The 20,842-nt window shown below is 38.1% G+C and overlaps 1 protein-coding gene across 3 annotated transcripts; it reads left to right on the forward strand.

Moving 5' to 3' along the window:
- Positions 1–2,650: 2,650 nt before the first annotated feature.
- On the forward strand, positions 2,651–18,377 carry LACTB2 (lactamase beta 2). Of its 3 annotated transcripts, XM_054817400.1 has the most exons (8): positions 2,651–2,800; positions 3,390–3,553; positions 4,869–4,992; positions 7,163–7,341; positions 8,083–8,136; positions 11,586–11,734; positions 13,361–13,442; positions 16,136–18,377. In XM_054817400.1, the coding sequence occupies exons 1-8, from the start codon at positions 2,679–2,681 to the stop codon at positions 16,177–16,179; spliced, it is 918 nt and encodes a 305-aa protein (XP_054673375.1). In that variant the 5' UTR covers positions 2,651–2,678; the 3' UTR covers positions 16,180–18,377. The 3 variants fall into 3 exon arrangements, with proteins under 3 accessions (XP_054673375.1, XP_054673376.1, XP_054673374.1); XM_054817401.1 differs by lacking the exon at positions 8,083–8,136; XM_054817399.1 differs by lacking the exons at positions 8,083–8,136; positions 16,136–18,377 and having other exon boundaries at positions 13,361–13,637.
- Positions 18,378–20,842: the final 2,465 nt, after the last annotated feature.

A 20,842-nucleotide genomic window follows, 5' to 3' on the forward strand; every position in this document is an offset into this window, starting at 1 on the left:
ACGCATGCCAGTGCTCGGTCACCCTCACAGTGAAAAAGTGTTTCCTGATGTTAAGAGGGCATCTCCTGTGCTTCAGTTTGTGCCCGCTGCCCCTCATCCTGGCACTGGGCACCACTGAAAACACCCTGGCTCCATCCTCTTCACATCCTCCCTTCAGGTATTTATGTACATTGATGAGAACCCCCTGAGCCTTCTCTTCTCCAGGCTGAACAGTCCCAGCTCTCTCAGCCTTTCCTCATAGGAGACACACTCCAGTCACTTCATTAACCCCCGGAATAATCTCCTACGAGCCAGCTAATCTGGCTTTCTACATTTTCTACACAATGTTGTCTAGTAATCTAGTCTATCTTGCAGCCTACATTTCCTCTGCGAAATCTGTTTCACTTCTTTTTGGTTTAAGGTCTCTTTACTTACCTCTGTACCAGGTAACAAGCATAAAAGCATAGTGAGACTGAAAGAAAAATTCCGCAAGTATCAAGAAATACATGCATACCTTATTTAAAATATATTTTTTAAATAGCAGAAAGAATTCTATTAAAATAACACAGAAACCTACCAAGCAAAAATCCTCTCAATGAGACTTTCATATACCAGTGTCTATGAAGATCATATAACTATTTCAAGGAATTTTCTATGTACTATTCAACTGATTCTGTCTAATTATCACAGAATTACATGCTTGTGCTTAGATCTATTAAGCTATTACACAGCCAAAGTGGGGAGGTATTTATCCTCAATAATTATGCTTAAAATGGGGAAGAAAGCCAAATGCCAGTGCTTAAAAGGTCTCTTGAGCGTTAAAAATTCAAACAGTGACCTTGTGGGATTTTCAAAAACACCAAATGGCATTTTATGTATCTCATAGTTGTACAAAATTAAATCTTCCATCAAATATCACATTGTATATCACCAAAATCTCTGTTTTGGTAGGGTTTTTCACAGGTACTCTAACATTCTCTGCTTCAGAATATTTTTCCCCTCAAAGTTTTGTCTTAGCAATGTAAAACAGTCAGTGAACCAAAAGAAGAACTTGAGGCTATACACTCATACTTGCTTGTAACGCATTAGAGAGTATAATAGCAAGACTTTCACTACGTGCCTATTAACTCCTGTATTATAAAAGAAACAACAGACTTTTTAAACCGATGGACTTGTGCAGGAAATAAAGAATGAATAGAAGAACCTACACTTCATCCTCCAAAGGCACCCACTGCTGCCACCTACAGACGAAACAGATTCACCGCTCCTGCCAAACACTAGAAAATGTATTCTGCTACAGTACAGTAATAGTAGTAGTAAGTATTCCCCAGGGAACAAGTCTACAGTTCCCGAAACAATTCTTAATTTAGAAAATTAAAAAGCCCTATCATGTCAAAAATAACTGGCACCTTGCTATTTCTGAGTTATCAATGACATGTAAAACTTCAGGTAAATCATTTCAGAAATCTTCTCTAAACTTTCAGGATTTTCTTAGAAATTGGAAACCACTGAAATACATAACTTGCCCTTGATTATGTAGTACCGTTAATATCAGGTTAAATTATCTTTATTCTTCATTTACAGTACTTTAAAGACGGAACAAGTATGCTCTAATTTCTCTGACAATGCCAGTTGAAAGGCAATTAATCAGGTTTCAGCAGGCACACTGCAAAGCCAAACAGGTGAATTTCAGCACCTTGCTGTTTGCAAACACAGTATTACTACTTGGATGACTGTGACAGAATTTCACAGAATCACAGGATGGTTGAGGTGGTCCAGCCCTGCTGCTCAAGTAGGGCCACCTAGAGCTGGTTGCCCAGGACTGTGTCCAGGCAGCTTTTGAAGATCTCCAAGGACAAAGAGTCCACCACCCCCCTCTGGACAACCCATGCCAGTGCTCAGTCACCCACACAGTGAAAAAGTGTTTCCTCATCTTCAGAGGGAACCTCCCATGTTTCAGTTTGTGCCCAGTTTGTGTCACCATGACAGGTCCAGAGGCAATGGCCCTGGGACAGAGCCTGGCTCTTTCCTCTGTGCACCCTCCTTTCAGGTGTTTATATACATTGCTGAGATCCCCCTGAGCCTCCTCCTTCTCCAGGCTGGATGGTCCCAGCTCTTTCAGCCTCTCCACATAGAAAAAATACTCCAGTCCCTTCATCACCTTAGTTGCCCTTTGCTGGACACTCTCCAGTAGCTCCCCAACTTTCTTAAAAATGCTGAATCCTACATAGTTCCTATATGCTATACAGGAGCATATATAGCTCCTATATACACTGTAAGTGGGCATGTTTTCAGAATATACAAATGATGCAGAAACAAATTTCTCCCAGCTTTAGGAAGAAGACAGGAGAGCCCGGACCTGCCTCTCACCGGGCAGCACCGAAGCACCAACCCCTCAAAGAAGAACATCGCCATTATTCCACTGAATTACCACAGCGTTTGTTCCTAGAGGCCGAATTTTCAGCCAGAACCAGCCGGTACCCTGCGGCGGCCGTGGGCCGGGAGGAGCCGCCTCACTGAGGGCGGGAGCCGAGCCGCCTCACTGCTACTTCTCCTCACAACCAGACGGAAGGCCCGGCGCCGGGAGGCGGAGCAGGGGGATTAGCGGCTTCCGCTTTCCCGCCCTCGTCCATCGGTGGTGTAAAGGGGAGCGGCGCCGGGAGCGGTAGGGGGGGAATTTGCGAGGCATTGCTGTCAAGATGGTGTCGCTGCTGCCGCGCATTGAGCGGCTTTCGTCGCGGGTGGTGCGGGTGCTGGGCTGCAACCCGGGGCCCATGACTCTGCAGGGCACGAACACCTACCTGGTGGGCACCGGGGCCAGGTAACGACCCTGCTGGGGGGGCAGTGGACGGGGACGGGAACGGGCAGCCGCTCCGTCCCCTTCCCCCGCCCCGTTTGGGGCCTATGCGCTGCCCCCGGCTCGAGAGGCGACTACCGGGTTGTTCTGAAATCCCTTATTTAGGGTAAAAAAGAGGAGAGAGGAAAAAAAAGAAAATTAAATATTAAGTTTTTGGGACGAGTGCCCGGAGGCGGTTGGTGCAGGTGGGGTGTGGAGCCTCGGCCGGGCGACTGTCGGGCTGAGGCGGTGAGTTCCGTGAGGGAACCGGGTAGGTGCCTCGTCCCAGGCCTGGCCGCTCCCCGGCGGCGCTGAACCGGAGCTCCCGCGTCTTGTCCCGGAGTTGCAAATGTGTGGACTAAATTTATTATTTCTCCTCCTTTGTAAGTTGTTATGGGGTAGAATGTCACAGAGGGAAGAGAGGGTGTCTGGAATATGGAGACAGCCATTATTAGCACACTTCCATGCAATGTTGGATTCTTTTTTTAACGTTAGTTAACTGTGACATGAGCACTCTGAATTCTCTCACTATTCTGGGTTTTTTCCTTTTTTTTTTTTTTTCCCCCACGTATAGAAGAGTCCTTATTGACACTGGAGAGCCAGCTACTCCTGAATATATTGGCTGTTTAAAGCAGGCACTGTCCGAGTTCAACATCTCAATCCAAGAAATTTTAGTGACACACTGGCATCGTGATCATACTGGTGGAATACCTGATATCTGCAAAAACTTCCCTAATGGTAGGCCAGAGATTTTGGGTATTGTTGAAAATGTTAGATATATGGCAAGAAAAATCTTTTACAGAGTGCTTCTGTGCAAATCAGCTGGATTACTCTTATGGAATGTCCATATAAACTACATGTAATTTCATTATACTGTCGCAGTGTGTAGAATGAGAGCAATGAAAAATCTGAATATTGTAGTACTACAGTTTTTCTTCAATACCTGCACATACCTTCATAGTAAATTTTTCTTAGGTGTGAATAATGAGAACCTAGGTTACCATCAGCAGTTTACATGATACTAAGAGATGTAAGAAAAACTTGATACTCATTCCTTTCTACATTGGCAGTAATGACAAATTGACCATTATTTTCGCTTGTGTAAAAACAATAAATAACAATCTCTGAAAAAGATACATAACTTTGAGATGCCTTACAGCAGACCATTAGTAATTGCTGACAAATTCACAGGCCTCAGATCATGAGGGGGAAGAGGGTAGGGCAGTCTGCAGGTAAATTCTGATCTAAAAATGTGTATTTCACGTTGATAAACCGTAAGAGACGTTTCTGGTTTAGTATCTGGGAAGAGAATAAGCAGTACAGATCATGCAGTTCGTCTTAGCATCATTGGGCTTTGTCACAAGCTTTGTCACAGGCTTATGTGCAGTATTTTGTAAAGTTGCCAGATGCTTATCTGTAAAGTAGCCTGGGAACTAGTGAAAATAACATTGGTGTCTTTGTGAGGATTTTGGTCTTGTCAGCCCGTGAGCGTGGTTGTAAAGACTAGCAAGGATATATAAATACCTTTCTGGGTTGCTATCTATCCGTAGCTGTTACAGTCAAGGCATTCACAGTTCATGCACAGTTCAGAACGATAGAAGCTGAGGGCAGTTGCAGGTCAAAAAGCTTCCATCCAATGTTAGGCAAATGTTGAATGGTGCTTCTGTGAATCATAATGCAGAACACGAGTGCAGAAATCATAGTGTTATTGTAGAAACTTGGGGGTTTGGGCTCTTGATAAGTCAAGAAGGGACATTTGTAAAATACAATAATTACTGACTTTTTTTTATTAATTTCACTTGTGCTTTTTCATCTTCAAAATTGCTGCTGGTACAGAGTACGGTATTCAGATTCAGTGGCTTTCACTATTCAGTGTTTGTGGCTCTGGAATAAGGTTGCTTTATACACATAAAGTTACTGTACATAATTGTTTCTAGTTTTGTATTCGTACTGTGTAATAATTCATAGTACTTGTTCAAAAAGTAGCTTTCTGTGGAATTATATTTGCTAGTGACAAATTCAAAATGTCACTTTCTTTGCTTCCTTTAAATAGACTCTGAATATCGCATCAGTAAGCTTCCTCGTGTCCCTGACCATGAAGAAATAATAGAAGGAGGACATAAATACTTTTATCTCAAAGAAGGAGATGTGATACAGACAGAGGGAGCCACACTCAGGTAAACACCAATTTCTGCAAGTTTGCTGGATCACTTTTTTCTTCAGAAATCTGACACATATGTATCCTAACTTCTAATGCTTGGCAATCCATGAATCTAGTCTTTTCAACACTTATGCATGTAGGCTTCCTATCATGATCCAGCAGGGTGTGTTTATATGAAGAAATTGCCTTTATGAATGAGGATTATCAGGAATTAGCCTTTGGGTTTTGGCCTCAGCAGAGAAAACAAGAACATTTCCCTTGAAAAATATTTCCTTTGGGAAAATCAGATAGGTTTTTACATACTTTCTCATCACTCTTAGATAAGTAGTTCATTATTAAAATTGATACTTTTGGGGAAGTTTATGGTAGTCTGGATGGATTCTTTAGATGCCTTTCTATTTACTTTAAAAAATATTTCCCAAGGAAGCACTAAAACACTTAATACTTAAAATGTTAAATTTTAAACTTTTAACCTGTCAGGTTCTTGTAGGGTGCCAGTTTGGGAGGGCTTCTTCCCAGAGAGCATATTGCCTGATGTGTTAGCATGAAACAGAAAGCCACCCTGAGACACCCCCACTCCCCCCCCCCCCCCCATTCTGTTTCCAGAGTTCTTTCATTAACAAGGCATTACTCTCCTTGTTTTCCTCAGTTGTAGAATATGCTAGCTGGCTGATTGGAAGAAAAAACGTAAAAATAAAGGACGTGTTTGACCAAAAGCATTTTATTTTGTTAGCGTAAAAAGAAAAATACATGGAGAGTATTATATTGAGTATTGAAGACCTATCACTACACTAAGTGGACCATGTTTGGACAAAATCAATTTAGAAATGGAGAACAACTTGTTAAATAGGACAGAGGTGGCACATTTTGAAGTTTGGGGTAATGCAGCCAAACTTTGTGCTTGGTTAAAAGCAGGTATTCTTACCTGGTTAATTCAGTGAGCACTTTAAGGATACACTTAGATCCGCCACTGGTTCCAAGATAGCACTATGTGCATGTTAAATTTTTTTTAGCAACCCTCGAGTTTTCAAAGTCTGCCAGGCAGTGTTGGGTTGTTTTTCCTTTGTTTTTCCATGTTAATGGTTAAGCTTCCTGGTAAAGTTTCATGAGGAACTGGAGGATACCACATCCTACAAAGGCAAGATGCCACCCATCAGCTTGACTTATGTTGCCTCTGCAGGACGATGGCTCACGTGCTTTCTGCTGAACTGAGTATTCAGTAAGAGCTGGAAGTCATTGCATCAGATGGTGCTGTGCTTCTGGCGTCTTGGCCCTGCACTAATGTGGCTGGGTGCTGTTTATCATTGGCCTGTACAGCACGCTTGACACCAGCTCTGTCGGTTCCTGATCGCTGCTTTGATGCATCTGCCATGAACAAGAAGATTTTGATGAAATTTCAGCAGCGATGCTGGTCTGAGTTGTGTACTTTCAGTTTGTATCAGCCTCAGCATGAGGCCTTCTGCCTTTCAAAAGTTGTACTGAAAGGACACTGCAGTGCAGCTCCGTAGCAGCTCAGTTTGTTATATACATATCAACTGTCTGTTCATACTTTGCTGCATTCTCATGCAGTACTCATTCAAGCTGTGGGGTCCTAAATCCTTGCAGTTCAGATGGCTAATGACCTGCACATAGCACAGCTAAAAGACCATAATTCCTTGTTGTATTTGACAGCTCCACTCCACTGTGTCATGGGGCTTTCAGGGAAAAATACATTTCAGGAGACAACTTTATCTGGGTTGGGTTGAGAAGTTTATAGTTAATTTCTAAAAGAGTTGGCAACATCATCCTTACCCTCTTTTGCTAAGTGCAAGGTGTGTGTCAAGAACTTCATGCGTCTCAATCTGGAAATAACATGTCAATTTTTTCTTTTTTAAAGCCCTCTATAGCACAAATTCTACAGGACTAGCCAGCTCCCTTAATGCACTTTTATTATGATGTGTCATGTAAGTAAAAGCATGTTAGAGATGATCTGTGTTCTCTACATGTTATAAGAAAATGGACTGGGATTAGACAAAGTGATACCCTGTTTACATCGACATTTCAGCCTCCTTTTATTCTTTTTTTTTCTGGTTCTTGTGGGCTACTTTGTAAGTGTATGATTTTTATCATTATTTGTTTCTAGCTTCTGAAAATGAAGCATATATGCTGTATGAAAAATTTATACATTTTTGTTGTTCTTTAAACAGAGTTTTATATACACCTGGACACACTGATGATCATATGTCTTTACATCTAGAAGAAGAAAATGCTGTATTTACTGGTGACTGTATTTTAGGGGAAGGAACAACAGTAATTGAAGACCTCTATGATTACATGAAAACTTTGAAAAGGTTGTTACAAATGAAACTAGATTTAATATATCCAGGTAAGTGGTTCTATTTTTAACTGCTCTGTTTTACTATATAATTTTTAAATATCTCCTCTGAGAATGTGAGAACTCTTATTACAATCAAATGCCATTACTAATGTAACAGTTCAAGTTCATTACTTAATATATGTCCAGTGCTAAGCTAAGATGACTTTATGGCATGATGGTTTGCAAGACTTGAAAATTTTTCAGAGGTAGATATCTTTCCTTCCTGAGATTTCTCCATTTGAGGGTGAATCTTGTGCTTCTGTGCCCAAAGCCTGCAGAGGCCAGAATCTTTCACTGTTGGAATCATACAGCAAATTTGGTTTTCTTTTTACTCTACTCATGTGCCTTAATGTTACCCTGGAAAAAAAAATAATAGTTGTTGTTTTGATCCTTTGCATCCCCGCATACGCTGCCAATGTGAGTAACCTAGTAATGTTTTTTGCGATGCCTGTCCTTTGCAGTATAGATTAATCACAAATTCATCTTGGAAAGCTGCAGAACTGTCAAATGGTTGTCTTAGTTAATGACTTAGCTTAAACTTGAACAAGAGCCAAGAGGCCAAACATCATGTTCTAAAAATAAGTTGCTGATTCATTCAGTCTATGACTTTGCTTTAATTTTTTTCCTCTATTTCCCCCACACTTTGGGAATACATTTACTTTTCATATAAACCGTGTGTCTATTTGACAAGATTGGATTTTAAGAATTTGTTATGTAACTAAGGTTTAAGCTCTTCATTTGCTTTTTCAGAGCTACATCTCAGGATTTTTTCTGACTTTGTTTCATCTTCTTCAACTTGTCATTGTGAGTGACTGTGTCTACATTCTCAGTTCTGTCTTCCTCCATTAATCATCTATGTTTAGGCTACATAACCAAATCTCTTTTGTGTTCATTCTTAAAATAGGCTCCTTTTGAAGTAGGTTGTTCTTTAGATGCTTTAAGATCTAAGTATAAAAATGCTGTTTAAGAAAAATACCATTATAGAGATTCCGTGGATGTAAAGACTGACATAGACAGAAATAGCAACTTGCTCATAATTACTGACTTAACTACTGGTAAAACCAAGAATATTTTAACCTCCAGAATCTCAATCTATTGTTCAATCAAACGTTCTACTTTCTTTCTTAAATACCTACAAAACACAGTCTGTTCCTCTAATTGAATTTCTGCCTTCTGAAACCCCATATATGTCAGATTCTATTGGGTTTATCAATTTTATCTTTTGTATTTCACTCTGTCCTTAATCATTATTTATCTAGATTACACATTCACCAAGGTTGAATATTTATCTGTACTGCTGCACTGTTGTAAGTACATTCCTGCTGTACTTGCAATTAGGAAGCTAGTTGGATATTATGCATTTTCAGGGATGAGTAGCTAAGTATTGAGATGGTTTGGAACTAACTTTCTTTTTCTGTCCATGCATCACGAAATGTATGTGCAATTGTGTGAAAGGTAACTATTGCCCAATCAGAACAATTGTTTATACTATTGGTATGTACTTCTATGTAAGTTCAGTACTCTGAGTCTATTGCAGTTTTAGGTCTTCATAATTCTTGAACTGTTTCTCTGTTCCCCAGAGTGCTTTAGCATTCACATTGCAGCCTCAGAATTAGATGTAGGGGAGAATGATTTTGATTTTTATAACAAGCTGACTGCTGGGTAGGTGTGAGTAGCTGAATTTTGCCAATCCTTCCTCTTCCATGTTTCTTTTTTAATTTAACGTGGAAATGCCTTCAGGCAGAATATCCGTGACAGTCTGTTTACAGCTGATAGTGTATGAGAGTCCCTCGGACCAGAAAAGGGCGTTTCAGCCAGCAGGGGGCTCCCCATCCTGTAATAATAAACGACGTGCCGTGGCAATATGGAAAAAAAATGGTACCGGAGTTAGGAATCTGTGCAAGGTTTCATAAGCCAGTTATTTTCTTCAATTTTATCCTCGGTGCTTTAATTTACTGTAAAGTAAAAGAATCTATATTACTTCACAGGGTGTTATGAGAATAAAAACTTACTGTTTCTGATCATCTGGGCTATACAGAGGTCTGAAGTAATATGAAGCTGTCTGATATAAAGTCTGAATTACTGGAAAGACAGTCATACTTTGAGAGATCTATTTCACATGCTCAGAAACATGTTAAATTAATATCTGCATAAATGTAAAGTTAACTGTTTTGCTGTCCCTGAAAAATTACAGATGGGAAAGATTCACATATGGATTTAGTTCCAAGCTTTCTAACATCATTTTTAATGTAGGTATATGCATACACAATGGCTATGGATCAGATGATGTAATGGATATGAAATGCCTTTAACTTGGCAATATGTAGGTTCCATTCCAGGTACTGACATTGGTCTTGTAGTCTCAGTCAGTTAAATCACTTGGAAGAACAGGGACTGGTTTTAAGACTGCCCTGTGAGTTGATGTGCAGGCCTTAATTTTGAATACTTTAATGTGACTTCTGTCATTAGAGAATGCAAGAGAATGGGCAGTTACCATTATAGTCTCTGCTCTGTATATCTTAATGTGTTTTTTTCTAAATTTAAACTTTTGTTTTTATAAATGGTAACATACTAGAGCTACTGTTATATTTGTAATTTATTTTGTAAAGAACAATAGCTGGAGATTAAATATGTTTGAAATCATTAAATATATATGCATATGACAGTATAGTTTTATATTTACATGCTACATATCTTTTATTTATAATACTATCTTTACACAAGATAAACGTCAATGTATATTTAGGAATGTCAAATCTGCTGAAGTGAGTGTATAAGTTGAGATACTCATAAATATTTTGACATGCTGAAGGATAGATTCCTTTGACACTTTTTTATTTCACAGATATTCAAAACATGAAAAATTAGTTGCTTTTTTTCTAGAAGTTGCCTGTCCTCAGGCAAAATAAGATCTAATTTAAAAAGCCTTAAAACTAAAAACCCATCTAGTCAGTTAACCCAAAAATACAAGGAAAGACTATGTTGATTTTTTTTTAAATACTCAGAGAACCTCAAAAGAAACTGTCTGATTTGGGTGTTACCAAATAACTTCTAAAAGAAAACTATGTATTTTTTACAGTATTTCTCTTCTACTCATTTTATAAATTACTTGGAGTTCAGACTGGCAGAGCTAGAAGTTGCTGCTGCTGCTACTTCACTGAGGTATACAGGCAAAGAAATAGGAAACCTTGCATCTGACAAATATTCATGCATGTAAATTTTTCTGTAGGTAAAACATTAATTTCTGTGCATGTAACTCTCATGTCTGAAAAATAGTTTCATCTGTCATTTTAGCATATCATGAGGCAGTATTTGATTTTTCAACAAAGGTTAGTGCTTTATCAATTAAGCCTTTTCCTAATTTGATTCAAAGACCTTTGAGTAAGTTGAGCATTTCTGATCTACCACAATAAGTCAAGGAAAAAACATACTTGTTTTGTTTATTAACCAGCCAGATATAAAATGATCCACATAGAATCTTCCTTGTGCATTGCTTATTCCTGCCCTGACACATTCTGATTGGCTCACTGATTTGTCTTCTATTGATTTTTTGATCATACTTATGAAAGTATGTTCTTAAGGGAATAAAGTACAGTGTGTGAGTCAGTTTTGAAGATCTCTCCTGGAATATTTATGTGTCACAATTAAAGATGTTACTTCTCTTGCCTCTGTGTTTGCTAGATAGCCCCACCACAGGACAGTAGTACACGAGTCCTTTGCCTAAGCCACTACTGTTCACAGACCAGTATCAGTTTAAATCATCAGTATCAGTATCCTTTGGGGAGAGGGAGACAGGCAGACAGAGGTAATACAGTAACATGAATCTCATCTTTCAAATCTGATCAGCAGTGAACTCCTTTTTTTTTTTTTTTTTTTTTTTTAATAGCCTAAAGTAGGCTTTCCTTGCTTTCCTTATGCCATCCTTTTCCCCATTCAGACTTTTCAGATCCTAATTCTTCTTTTCCATCTTAATGATGAATTGCAGACTATGATGCAGACATTCAAACTTAATTTTGGCCTATTTATGTGGAGGAAAAAACAAAACAAAAAACTACAACCAAAAAAGCAGGCAAACAATTTAAATTGGCTTACAATTTAACATAAAGGATACTCTGACAGGCTGGTATGTACAGGTGTTACTCCCTTCTTATGACTTTTAAACCAGAGTTTACATAAGAATGATTCCATTATTCAGTAGCATACTTAATTCCAAATTTAAGTAATAGCGTTGTGGTACATATGTTTTGATTTAGGTCATGGCCCAGTAGTACGTGATGCAAATGCTAGAATCCAAGGCTACATTTCTCACCGAATGGCACGTGAACAGCAAATTCTAAATGTTTTCCAGAAGAATGCTGGAAAATCATATACATCCTCGGAGCTTGTAAAGATAGTGTACAAGGTAATTGTTGATTAAAAGTTTTTAGATCAAACTAAAGAAAATTGAGGTTATGTTCATAAAATTGTATGTAACAAGTATCTGACTAAAGACCATGGTGGCTTTTTAAAAGAGAAAAAAACCTATTTCTGCTTGTTCAGAATTCATGTATGATTGTGCATTTAAATTGTATTTTTGAGCACTTCAGTGAAGTGGGGCCCAGATGATTCTTATGAATGTATTTCACTATCTAGATGGTCCTAAGCACAGTATCATAGGACCAAGCAAAAATAAAGTTTTAGTGCTTGGTTCTAAGTGAAAAGTATGATATGACTGTTAATTTTTTGATTTGCCAAAATGTGTTTGGAGTCTCCTGAAAGATTGGTTAAAATTTCTAGTTCCTGATTTATCAGTCTGCGGGAGGGTGCAGGTGAACTGCAGTTTCACAGAGGTGAATGTTGTGCTCAGAAGTTGGGTAGCTTGCATGTGTCATTAGGCAGGCATAAGGGTACTTTTCCACTACTTCATCATTCTTCATGTAACCTCAGTAGTTGGTAGATGTGGTATGGGGATTAGTCCTCCTAGCAAATAGAGGTAAAAAATATACAGCACTTGCTTCAGATGAAGATGTCAAAGTTGCCAGCGGCTGTGGTTTCTGAACAGTTCTGTAACAGCTTCACAACTCATTTTTCATGGTTCTGCTGATCCTCAGTTTCCAAAAGAATGACTATGTCACATTGAACAGTTTGCAGTGCTGATGTACCATTACCTGTGGCTGTTTAGCTCCTGCAGATTTCCTGCCTGAACAGCTACAGTTTTTAACTATACAGCCATTCACATGTTTCTGTAAATCACAAACCCGTCACATTCACAAATGTGACACAAATTGTGAATCACATTCACAAATTCTGTAAATCACTTGCCCTGTCACTATGCCATAAGAATTTTTTTCAGTACTACTAAAGCTTTCATATTTAAAAAAAAGTGTAATCTTTCAAAGCTTTTCAAAGATTCAGAATTTATTGATCTAGTTTTCTAGTGAATTTTCCTGCCTGACTCGTGTTACTTGGAGAAGAACTTTTTAATTTTCAAAAAGAAGGCTTTACTTTTAGGATGATAGAGCTGGAGATGGGGATTTTGAGAAATGTTACTGGTTTTTACCTAGTGAGCATTGCAAAATTTTAAGAGGCATTTTGTCCTCCAGAAGCTGTTGTATTTTTAATTTGTTTACTCATTTACAGATACTAATTATTAAAGGTTATTTAAACCCATGCAAATATTGTCATGGAATAGAAGTGATGATAAGTATCCGTGGAGAAAAGCATCTTTAAACTTGTCTTTAAAAATGCTCAGCTACCCTGACAACCCAGTGCAGACCAAGCTCAAAGAACACAGTCATCTTATTGTTGGCCAAAGTTTGCATAACGCAAATGGATAATGCAAAAAATGAGCAAAGGAAACAAACTACTTTAGCTGGTGTAAAATTGATTTTTCTCATTTCAGTTTGTTGTCATTATATAACTAACTGAATGTTCAACATAGATTTTCCTCTTCTGAATTGCTATGTTAATAAACCATGAGTTCTGTATATTGAAAAAATAATTGGAGATATTTAAACAAATACAAAATGCCTATTTGTGTTCCCATTAGGAGATCCCTGAGAATTTACTTCTAGCAGCAGAAAATAACCTCCTTGTCCACTTGAGGAAGTTGGAAAAAGAAGGAAAAGTGTGTAAGTTGTGGATGGAGGGCTGGAAGGAGGGTCATTTTCATTTTGATTTTCTATGTACTGTTTCTCATTGTATTTTAGTGCATTATTTCCTGGGGGGGCACTGCAGTTACTTGCAGTAGCTGCCCTTCAGACAATCTGAAGTAGAATTATATACAAAAAGCCTGGTTATACAGTATTTCCAAACTTTAAGAAAACATTTTATAAAGTATTTGTGACATGCTTAGAGCAGAGATTACTGCAATGCAGATACCGTTCAATTTTTATTTAAAACATACCATGGAATACATTCCTAATGCTAGCATTTATACCTTTTTATGTATTTTCTGAAATTCTTACATAAATATGCATGTCCATAGCATTTTATGGGATTACATTTACATTTCTGCCTTTCTTAAATATGTATGTTTGTGTTCTAGAGATGATTAAAATCATGCAGTGTAAATTCTTACAATCTCTGATTAGTACAGTACTTAAGTAGAGCAACTATATTTATTTTACTGCCGTTACTTTTAGTGAACAAGGTGAAGTATTCTATTTCTGTAATGGCATGTGCATGTGGAAATGTTATTCAGCCAGAAGCTAAGGAAAATATTTCTTTCTGTACGTTACATAACCGCAGCTGGGACTGTCTACTTATAAGTAAATAATTATGTGAATATTTACTGCTGTTTCAAATTTTCAGCATTTACCAACCTGATTAACAACATGAAACTAGTGTATTTTTTCCAACTTACACCTTCTGTTTATTTTAATGATAAATCAGTTACTAGGTACTAATTGTTTAACAATTAAGACTTAATTTTTGTAATAATAATGACCTGCCTTTTATTCAAAGAAAATAGACTAGAGTCACATGCGTACAGTCATTACTGAAGTTCAGAAAATGATTTCTTTAAGCATATTTTGTGCAGAATGCCATGGAAGCTTGCCAGCATGATGCTTACTGCACCAGCTTTTAAATGTGATCTCAATTCTTGGTTACCAATACACATTATTGACCTACACATTTCTCCAGTTTGGCTCCACAAGATTCCTTTGGGCTATCATATGCTGTTGACTATTTATCCCTTCCTTTCACTGCCAAAGTAGCTCAAGCAACAGCATTTTCTGTTTAGATGAAGTAGTGAATAAATTAACTTTCTCTTTAAAGGTAGATTTGCAATCTTCCCTGCAAAAGACTGTGTGTATGCATCTTAAATGTCCAGGAATTAGTTTGAGAGCGCTAGTGACTTCCATCTCTTAAGTCAGGGGAGGGTTTCCATGTGTTTGGTTTTTTGTTTGGTTTGGTTTGGGTTATTTTCCCAAAACACCCTTTTCATGCTTATGGGACAAAAATAGCTCAGTTTTCCTTAGAAATCATCTTTGAATTTTGAAGAGGCATCAGATCCGGAGCTTCAGTTAGATACCTGTTCACAAAGTAGCAACTGCTTGAAATTTTTAGAAAATTTAACTAACTAGAGGAGCTATTAGTCAGAATTGTTGTGACTCTTCTACTCCAGTTGGAGGTCCTCAATTCAGCTGTGTGCTCCTGCTTTCTATGAAGCACAAGAAATGCCCTTTAAAGTTGTTTGGTTTGGTTTGTTGTTTAATCTTCAATTTGTGCTCATAGAGAAGGGGAAAGCAATCTGATCAGAACACTTGAGGTTTTTCTGTGCTGATCTCTGCAGTGTGGAAACAGTTGCTAATTTTTTAAATCTGAGCTTAGACCCAGATCCATGATAAACACTTAACATTGTGTGACCTTTGTCAGTTTTTCAGTTCAAATTAAGGACATCCGCTAAGGAAAATTGATTCTGTTGATTCGGAGCGTGTAGCATACAAATGCTCATGTACTCATGTTACTGGTTCATTTGGTTTTGATATGATGTCCTTTCCACATAGTCTGAGTTGCAGTGTTTCAAGTTTTCTTCTCATTATGGAAGACTTGAGTTGTAGTCATAACACTGTCTGCTTAATTTTCACAAAATATTTTTCCAAAGAAGCATGTTGTCAGTATGGGTAATGAATGTGACAGGCATATTACAATGTTACAAGAAAGCTACTCCATGCAAATTATGGCCATATGCTGTCTGCTGCAGTCATTAATTCACCACTTCATTCTAGGGATTGCAGTGTATGTTGGTACATAACTTTTATAACTTCAATTAGGAGTGATACTGCCTTTACAGATTTGCTTTTCTTACTTTAAACAGACAAATAATGTCTTGTATACAGGAGCATGGCACAATATGAGCATGTAGGCTTTCTCCCATGTTTGGATCTAAATATCTTGGTCATTGTTTCACATTTTTAAAACACAGCTGATAAAGATAATTTTATTGTTCTTAATTTAGTAGCACAGATTTTTTTTTTCTCTAGAGTTCATAAATTTCAGAAAATGCAACAAGTGCTCTGCTACCTCTAAATTTTAATGTCTAGAAATTTTCATACCCTGAACTTTAAATAACTGTAGGATTATTAAACCCTTTTTTATTAATCATTCTTTATATTGCAAGGTTACATTGTGAAATAGTTAGTGTTTATCACCTTCCATTAAAACTCAGCACTGGCCTGAAGGGAAGTATATCAGTAGTTTTGATAAAAAATTACATGTACATACATATACATGTACAGGTTAAGTTTGAGATAGTCTGATGTTTATATGTAGCATCTAAGTGTTAGTTTGCGACTAATTTGGCCTTTTTTTCTTACAGTACATGAGACATCTCCCAACTTCAGATGGAGAAACAACTTATAAGTTACGCAAGATTGCTCAAGAATATTTTTAATCAGCACAGTTGGCTGCAGGAAAAATATCATGATGAGCTCAGACGATACGTAAAATAAAAACTAATTCTTTTTTTTTAAAGTGGCAATACAATTTTAAAGCAATGTTACAGTCAGTTAACTAATGATTTTCATATTCTACTTTAGGGGAATTTTAAAAATAACCTGATAGGTACCAAGTTAATAAAATGGAATGCATGTGAAGAACTGAATGTTACCTCTGTTATAAAATACTTAGCTTTATCATTGGTGGCAGAAGACAAATAGCGAGGTCTTACAAGCTTAATATTGCAATATCATAAAACAATATTATAAATTTAATAAATCAGATATATAAAAAAATCTCTAGAAAAAATAATAGGAAAAATGTTATTCTAAACCTGTTTTCATTTGCTTGTGCTTTTCAAAAACTGATTTTCTAGTAAGTTATCTGTACATTCGAAAAACCACATTATTTTTGTTAACAGATGTAAATACTGGGGTTTATACACCTTTTCTGACTTAGCTGCCTGTGCACGTCTTCGCTAGTTGCTCACTGCAGTAGGTTTTAACAAAGGCTGAAAGCAGTTCCAGACTTCTCTGTTTTCTGGTGGAAACACCATTTCTATGGAATTCGTTCAAAGGATTCATTAATTTTAACTAATCGATGTCAAAAAATGCACAGAGTTGAAGCAGACTCTTAAATTCTTTATAAGATTCTGCAAGAATGTGATCAAAAAGCTGTATAAATTGAAATATATGTTATGTACCATATGAAGTTAAGATTGTCTATCACTTTATAACTAACAAGCTTCAAGTTTTGCTGTTAAATCAATTTAAACTACAAATATTTTAACTAAAGGTTGTATTTGGTGGTAAGATACTCTATAGTGTGTCAAAGTGCAATGTTTCAAGATTAAACTGCAAGTTCAGTTCTCAGTATAGCTTAAACTTACAGAATAACATATAAATATTTGCATTACTTTGTGTATTCAAAGTATATGAAGTTTTTATGATTTATGCACTCCTTTTAATGCTGGCTCAACCTTAAAAAAAAAAATCAGATATCAGATATTTCAAAGTACCAAAGACAAATATATGTTCTTGAAAATCCTTGGAAACCTTTCACCGTTCAATCCTGTACCTTCATTTGCAAAACATGCACATGTTTGGGTATTTCAGGCATGTCTTACTAATTACTGTTATTTTATGAAGTTGATGGCATTTGTTCTGATCAGCTGAGCCAAATCCAGTACAAAAATACTCCCAGGAACAGGAATCCAAAAATGAAATCATATTCTGAAGTAGTAACCAGACCCCTGAACAGGGGAAATAATAACTTTCTGCTCTATGAAATGATGCTGCGTGCAGACTTCATTGATCTGATATTTGGCCACTCTTGCTCACTTTTAACTTCCTCCGCAGTGTCATTTTGGGGTGTTTTTCAGGTCTCCTAGTTTTTCTTACTTTTATATTTTCTGTTTATTTGCATTTTTCCATTTCAGCCACTTTTTTTCCCTCCTCCCACAAACTTTATTTTTTTCAATTCCTTTTGGATTGTTTCTGTCTTCATAATTACTCAGCAGCTTTCACATGGACTTCTTGCTATTAGTAATTACTGTTTTCCTGTAGCTATTTCATGAATTTATAGTTACCTTTTCCGTTGTTAGGACTTAAAAGGCAATTATCACTGTTTTCTTTTTTTAAAACTTAATTCATATGCTCCAAACGATGTCATTTTGCTCAGGAAAACAGAAAGATCAGAGAAATGGCATAGTTCTCTGTCATGAGGTCTGAGAACCTAAGCCAGCAGGAAACTGGTATGAAGAAGTGATGTCTCATTACCTTTCTGAGCTAAAGAAAAAATCTGCTGGCAGGCAAAATGTCACATTTTCTTCTGTTTTACTATACTTTTTTTTTTTTTAAACACACAGAAATGGCTTTAGAAATCAGTTAAAGTAGTGCTGGAACTTGCAGGCAGCGAAGAAAGCAAGAAGGTACAAATCAGAGAATTCAATGTTCTTGTGCTGTGCTGCAGCAAACACCTGACATTCTCAAAAAATGAGGGAAATTGCAGTTTAACCAGACTTGTCATTAATGATTGTGTATGGTGTCTCTGAAATATTAAAAGCAGAGATTGCACTGTTACTAAGATGTATATACATTAAAGGATACTTGTATCAGCTATGACATGTTGTAAAAGTCTCCTTGTTGATTTTGAGATTATAAATCAGGAGGAGTGTTTGTTTGTTTAAAAATAGAATGGTAATATAAGCTATACGCCATGGCTGTATAAAAATGGGGCTTAGCCTACTTACATCTCTTCTATTGGCTACATTCATCTGCGCAGAATGCATTGAAAGTTAAGAATAAAAACAGGAGAAGGGGCAATTTCTGCCTTGCCAAGCTAGAAGGGCAAATGTCATTCGATGCATTAATTTTCTAAACAGCTGGGGACAGAAGCTGGAAGAAGCACAAATAGCGTTTCCAGCCTTCCTGCCAGCTAATTTGAAGATCCTGTCCTGAGAGGCAGCATCATTTATTAGGTTTAAGACCTAGGAAAGAAGTTTGGTGGTAGTTAAAACCTTTTTTGGGTTTTCTATTCTGTTTCTTGCTAACTTGCTTATTTACAGGTTGTTTAAAATGTCGTTCTTGGTTCTATCTTTAAGCATGTTTGATGACGAGTGAATTCAGGAAAGGTTCCCAAATAGGAAGGGCATTGTTCAGTTTGTATCTGTTACTGCAGGGACAGTAATATGCTTACTACCAAATCCTCCACAGTCTTGCCACCTGAAACGTTGTATTGGGGTTGTGTGGCAAGGTTTTGGTAGAGGGGTGGAGAAGATTCCAGAACCTTCCCCCATTTCAGACTGTTGGGAACTTCCTTCCTAAATGATGTGATCATTTTGAAGCCTAATATTTCAAAATACAGGCATCTGGAAAGAAACCCAGCAACCTGTTGGCAGGAAGCAGACTGAGGGCTGACAGTCTGGGGTGAGTCAGATCATCCCACTTTGCCTGAAGAGCCATAAGAAACATCATGTGGAGGGAACTCCAATAAAAGGAAGGTGTGGAAACTGTTCAGATGAGGCAACAGGCTGCCTTGTTTTCCGTTTCAGTGTAGCAGCTTACCCTGTAGCCTCAGGACAAACAGAAAACCAAGCTGAAACCAAGGAGCTCTCTGTGCCTGTATGAAAGGACTTGCAGCCAGGCACCCGAGGCACTCGCTGATCTCAGCTTGAGGAAAGGATGTCTTGTCCCAGTTAAGTCCTCTTTGCTATGTTGTGTGGAGATGAGCTGACCTGATTTCTTTTCGGGCTGTGGTGGGAAATAGATGCAACACTACATTGCAAAAAGGATTCTAATTTTTATCCTGACCCAATGTACTTCACGGGTGCAGTATGTTACATCCATGACCACATGGTATGCAATTGGGGATATACTTTCGCATTGTTATTGTTGAAATTATCTTAGTTACAAAACACTAGTGCGGCCAGGGGATGAAGAGATTTCTAAGACATAAACCATCTTGGGACTGAAATATGAATGTTTCTTGTGTTTAAACTTTTCTTTTGTATTTTAAAGAAAAATCTCCAACTGTCAAAGGAAAAATTTCTGTAGCCTTTATTTTTAAACACCAAGGTAAGATACCAAGTATCCCTGTCTCCTGATTTAATAAATTCATACAAAACCTCTTCACAGCTGATGAAGGCATTTCACAGTTGAAAAAACTGGTCATACACTAATCAGTCTGCTCCATGAGTCACTGGCTGCTCCATGCAGTAGGAAGACACCAACCTATTAAAACCCGTTCATACCATGTATTTGGTGCACACTCTCCGTTCTGGGAAGGCAAAGCTGCACCAAATGGCTGCATCTTAACCTCTTACCCTGTGTTCGGTAGCTGCTGGCAGCAAAAGCCATTCTGACAATGCTAAACTTCAGCCATAAATTACTCCTTTTCTTGATCTTTCTTCTCTCTCTATATCCATTGGGAGTATTTGTCAGCCAGAAGCTTTGATAAATAATAGTATGAATTTCGGGGGCTGAAGGACAGCTCAATTCAGCCTGGATGTTTTCTGCATCAGTGTTGATTTCTCAGACTTCGTTCATCCATTTTAACCTGCTAATGGCTTTCTATGACTGGGTTGGGTTTTTAATCCACATCTAGCCTCCCTTTTAATGTCTCTTCCTTCCATACTTCCTGGTTAGCTTTTCTTCCCTTCTGCTTTCTTGTCACTGGATTTCTTGTAACTGTTACTTGGATAAAGTGTGTTATTTCTGGCGATACAGTATAATGTAGGCAGACGGGATGGATGGTAGGAGCCTGCTGCCAGCACAGTGAAAGCCGTACCTTGCGGCTGCGCCTCAGCCGTAGTAACCATAACGAACCCAGTGAGCGCGGCTGCCTAATTGCATCCTTCGGATGCCCAACTTCCAGCTGGCAAAGGTCTGGTGATAAGACTCAGCCAGGGGGAGGAGAAAGAAATCAAAGGTGAACTTGGATGGCGGCGGAGGGGGGGAGCTGGGAGTTTGGCCCGGCTCTGCGGGCACACACCGCGGCGGGGGCAGCCTGCTCTGACCGGCCGCTGCCCGGGAGGGCGCGGGCCCCACTTGGCCCGGAGCGCGTCCGCTTCTTCCACGCCCCCGGCAGG

This window comes from Grus americana, chromosome 2, assembly GCF_028858705.1.
Source record: "Grus americana isolate bGruAme1 chromosome 2, bGruAme1.mat, whole genome shotgun sequence".
Taxonomy (NCBI): Eukaryota; Metazoa; Chordata; class Aves; order Gruiformes; family Gruidae; genus Grus; species Grus americana.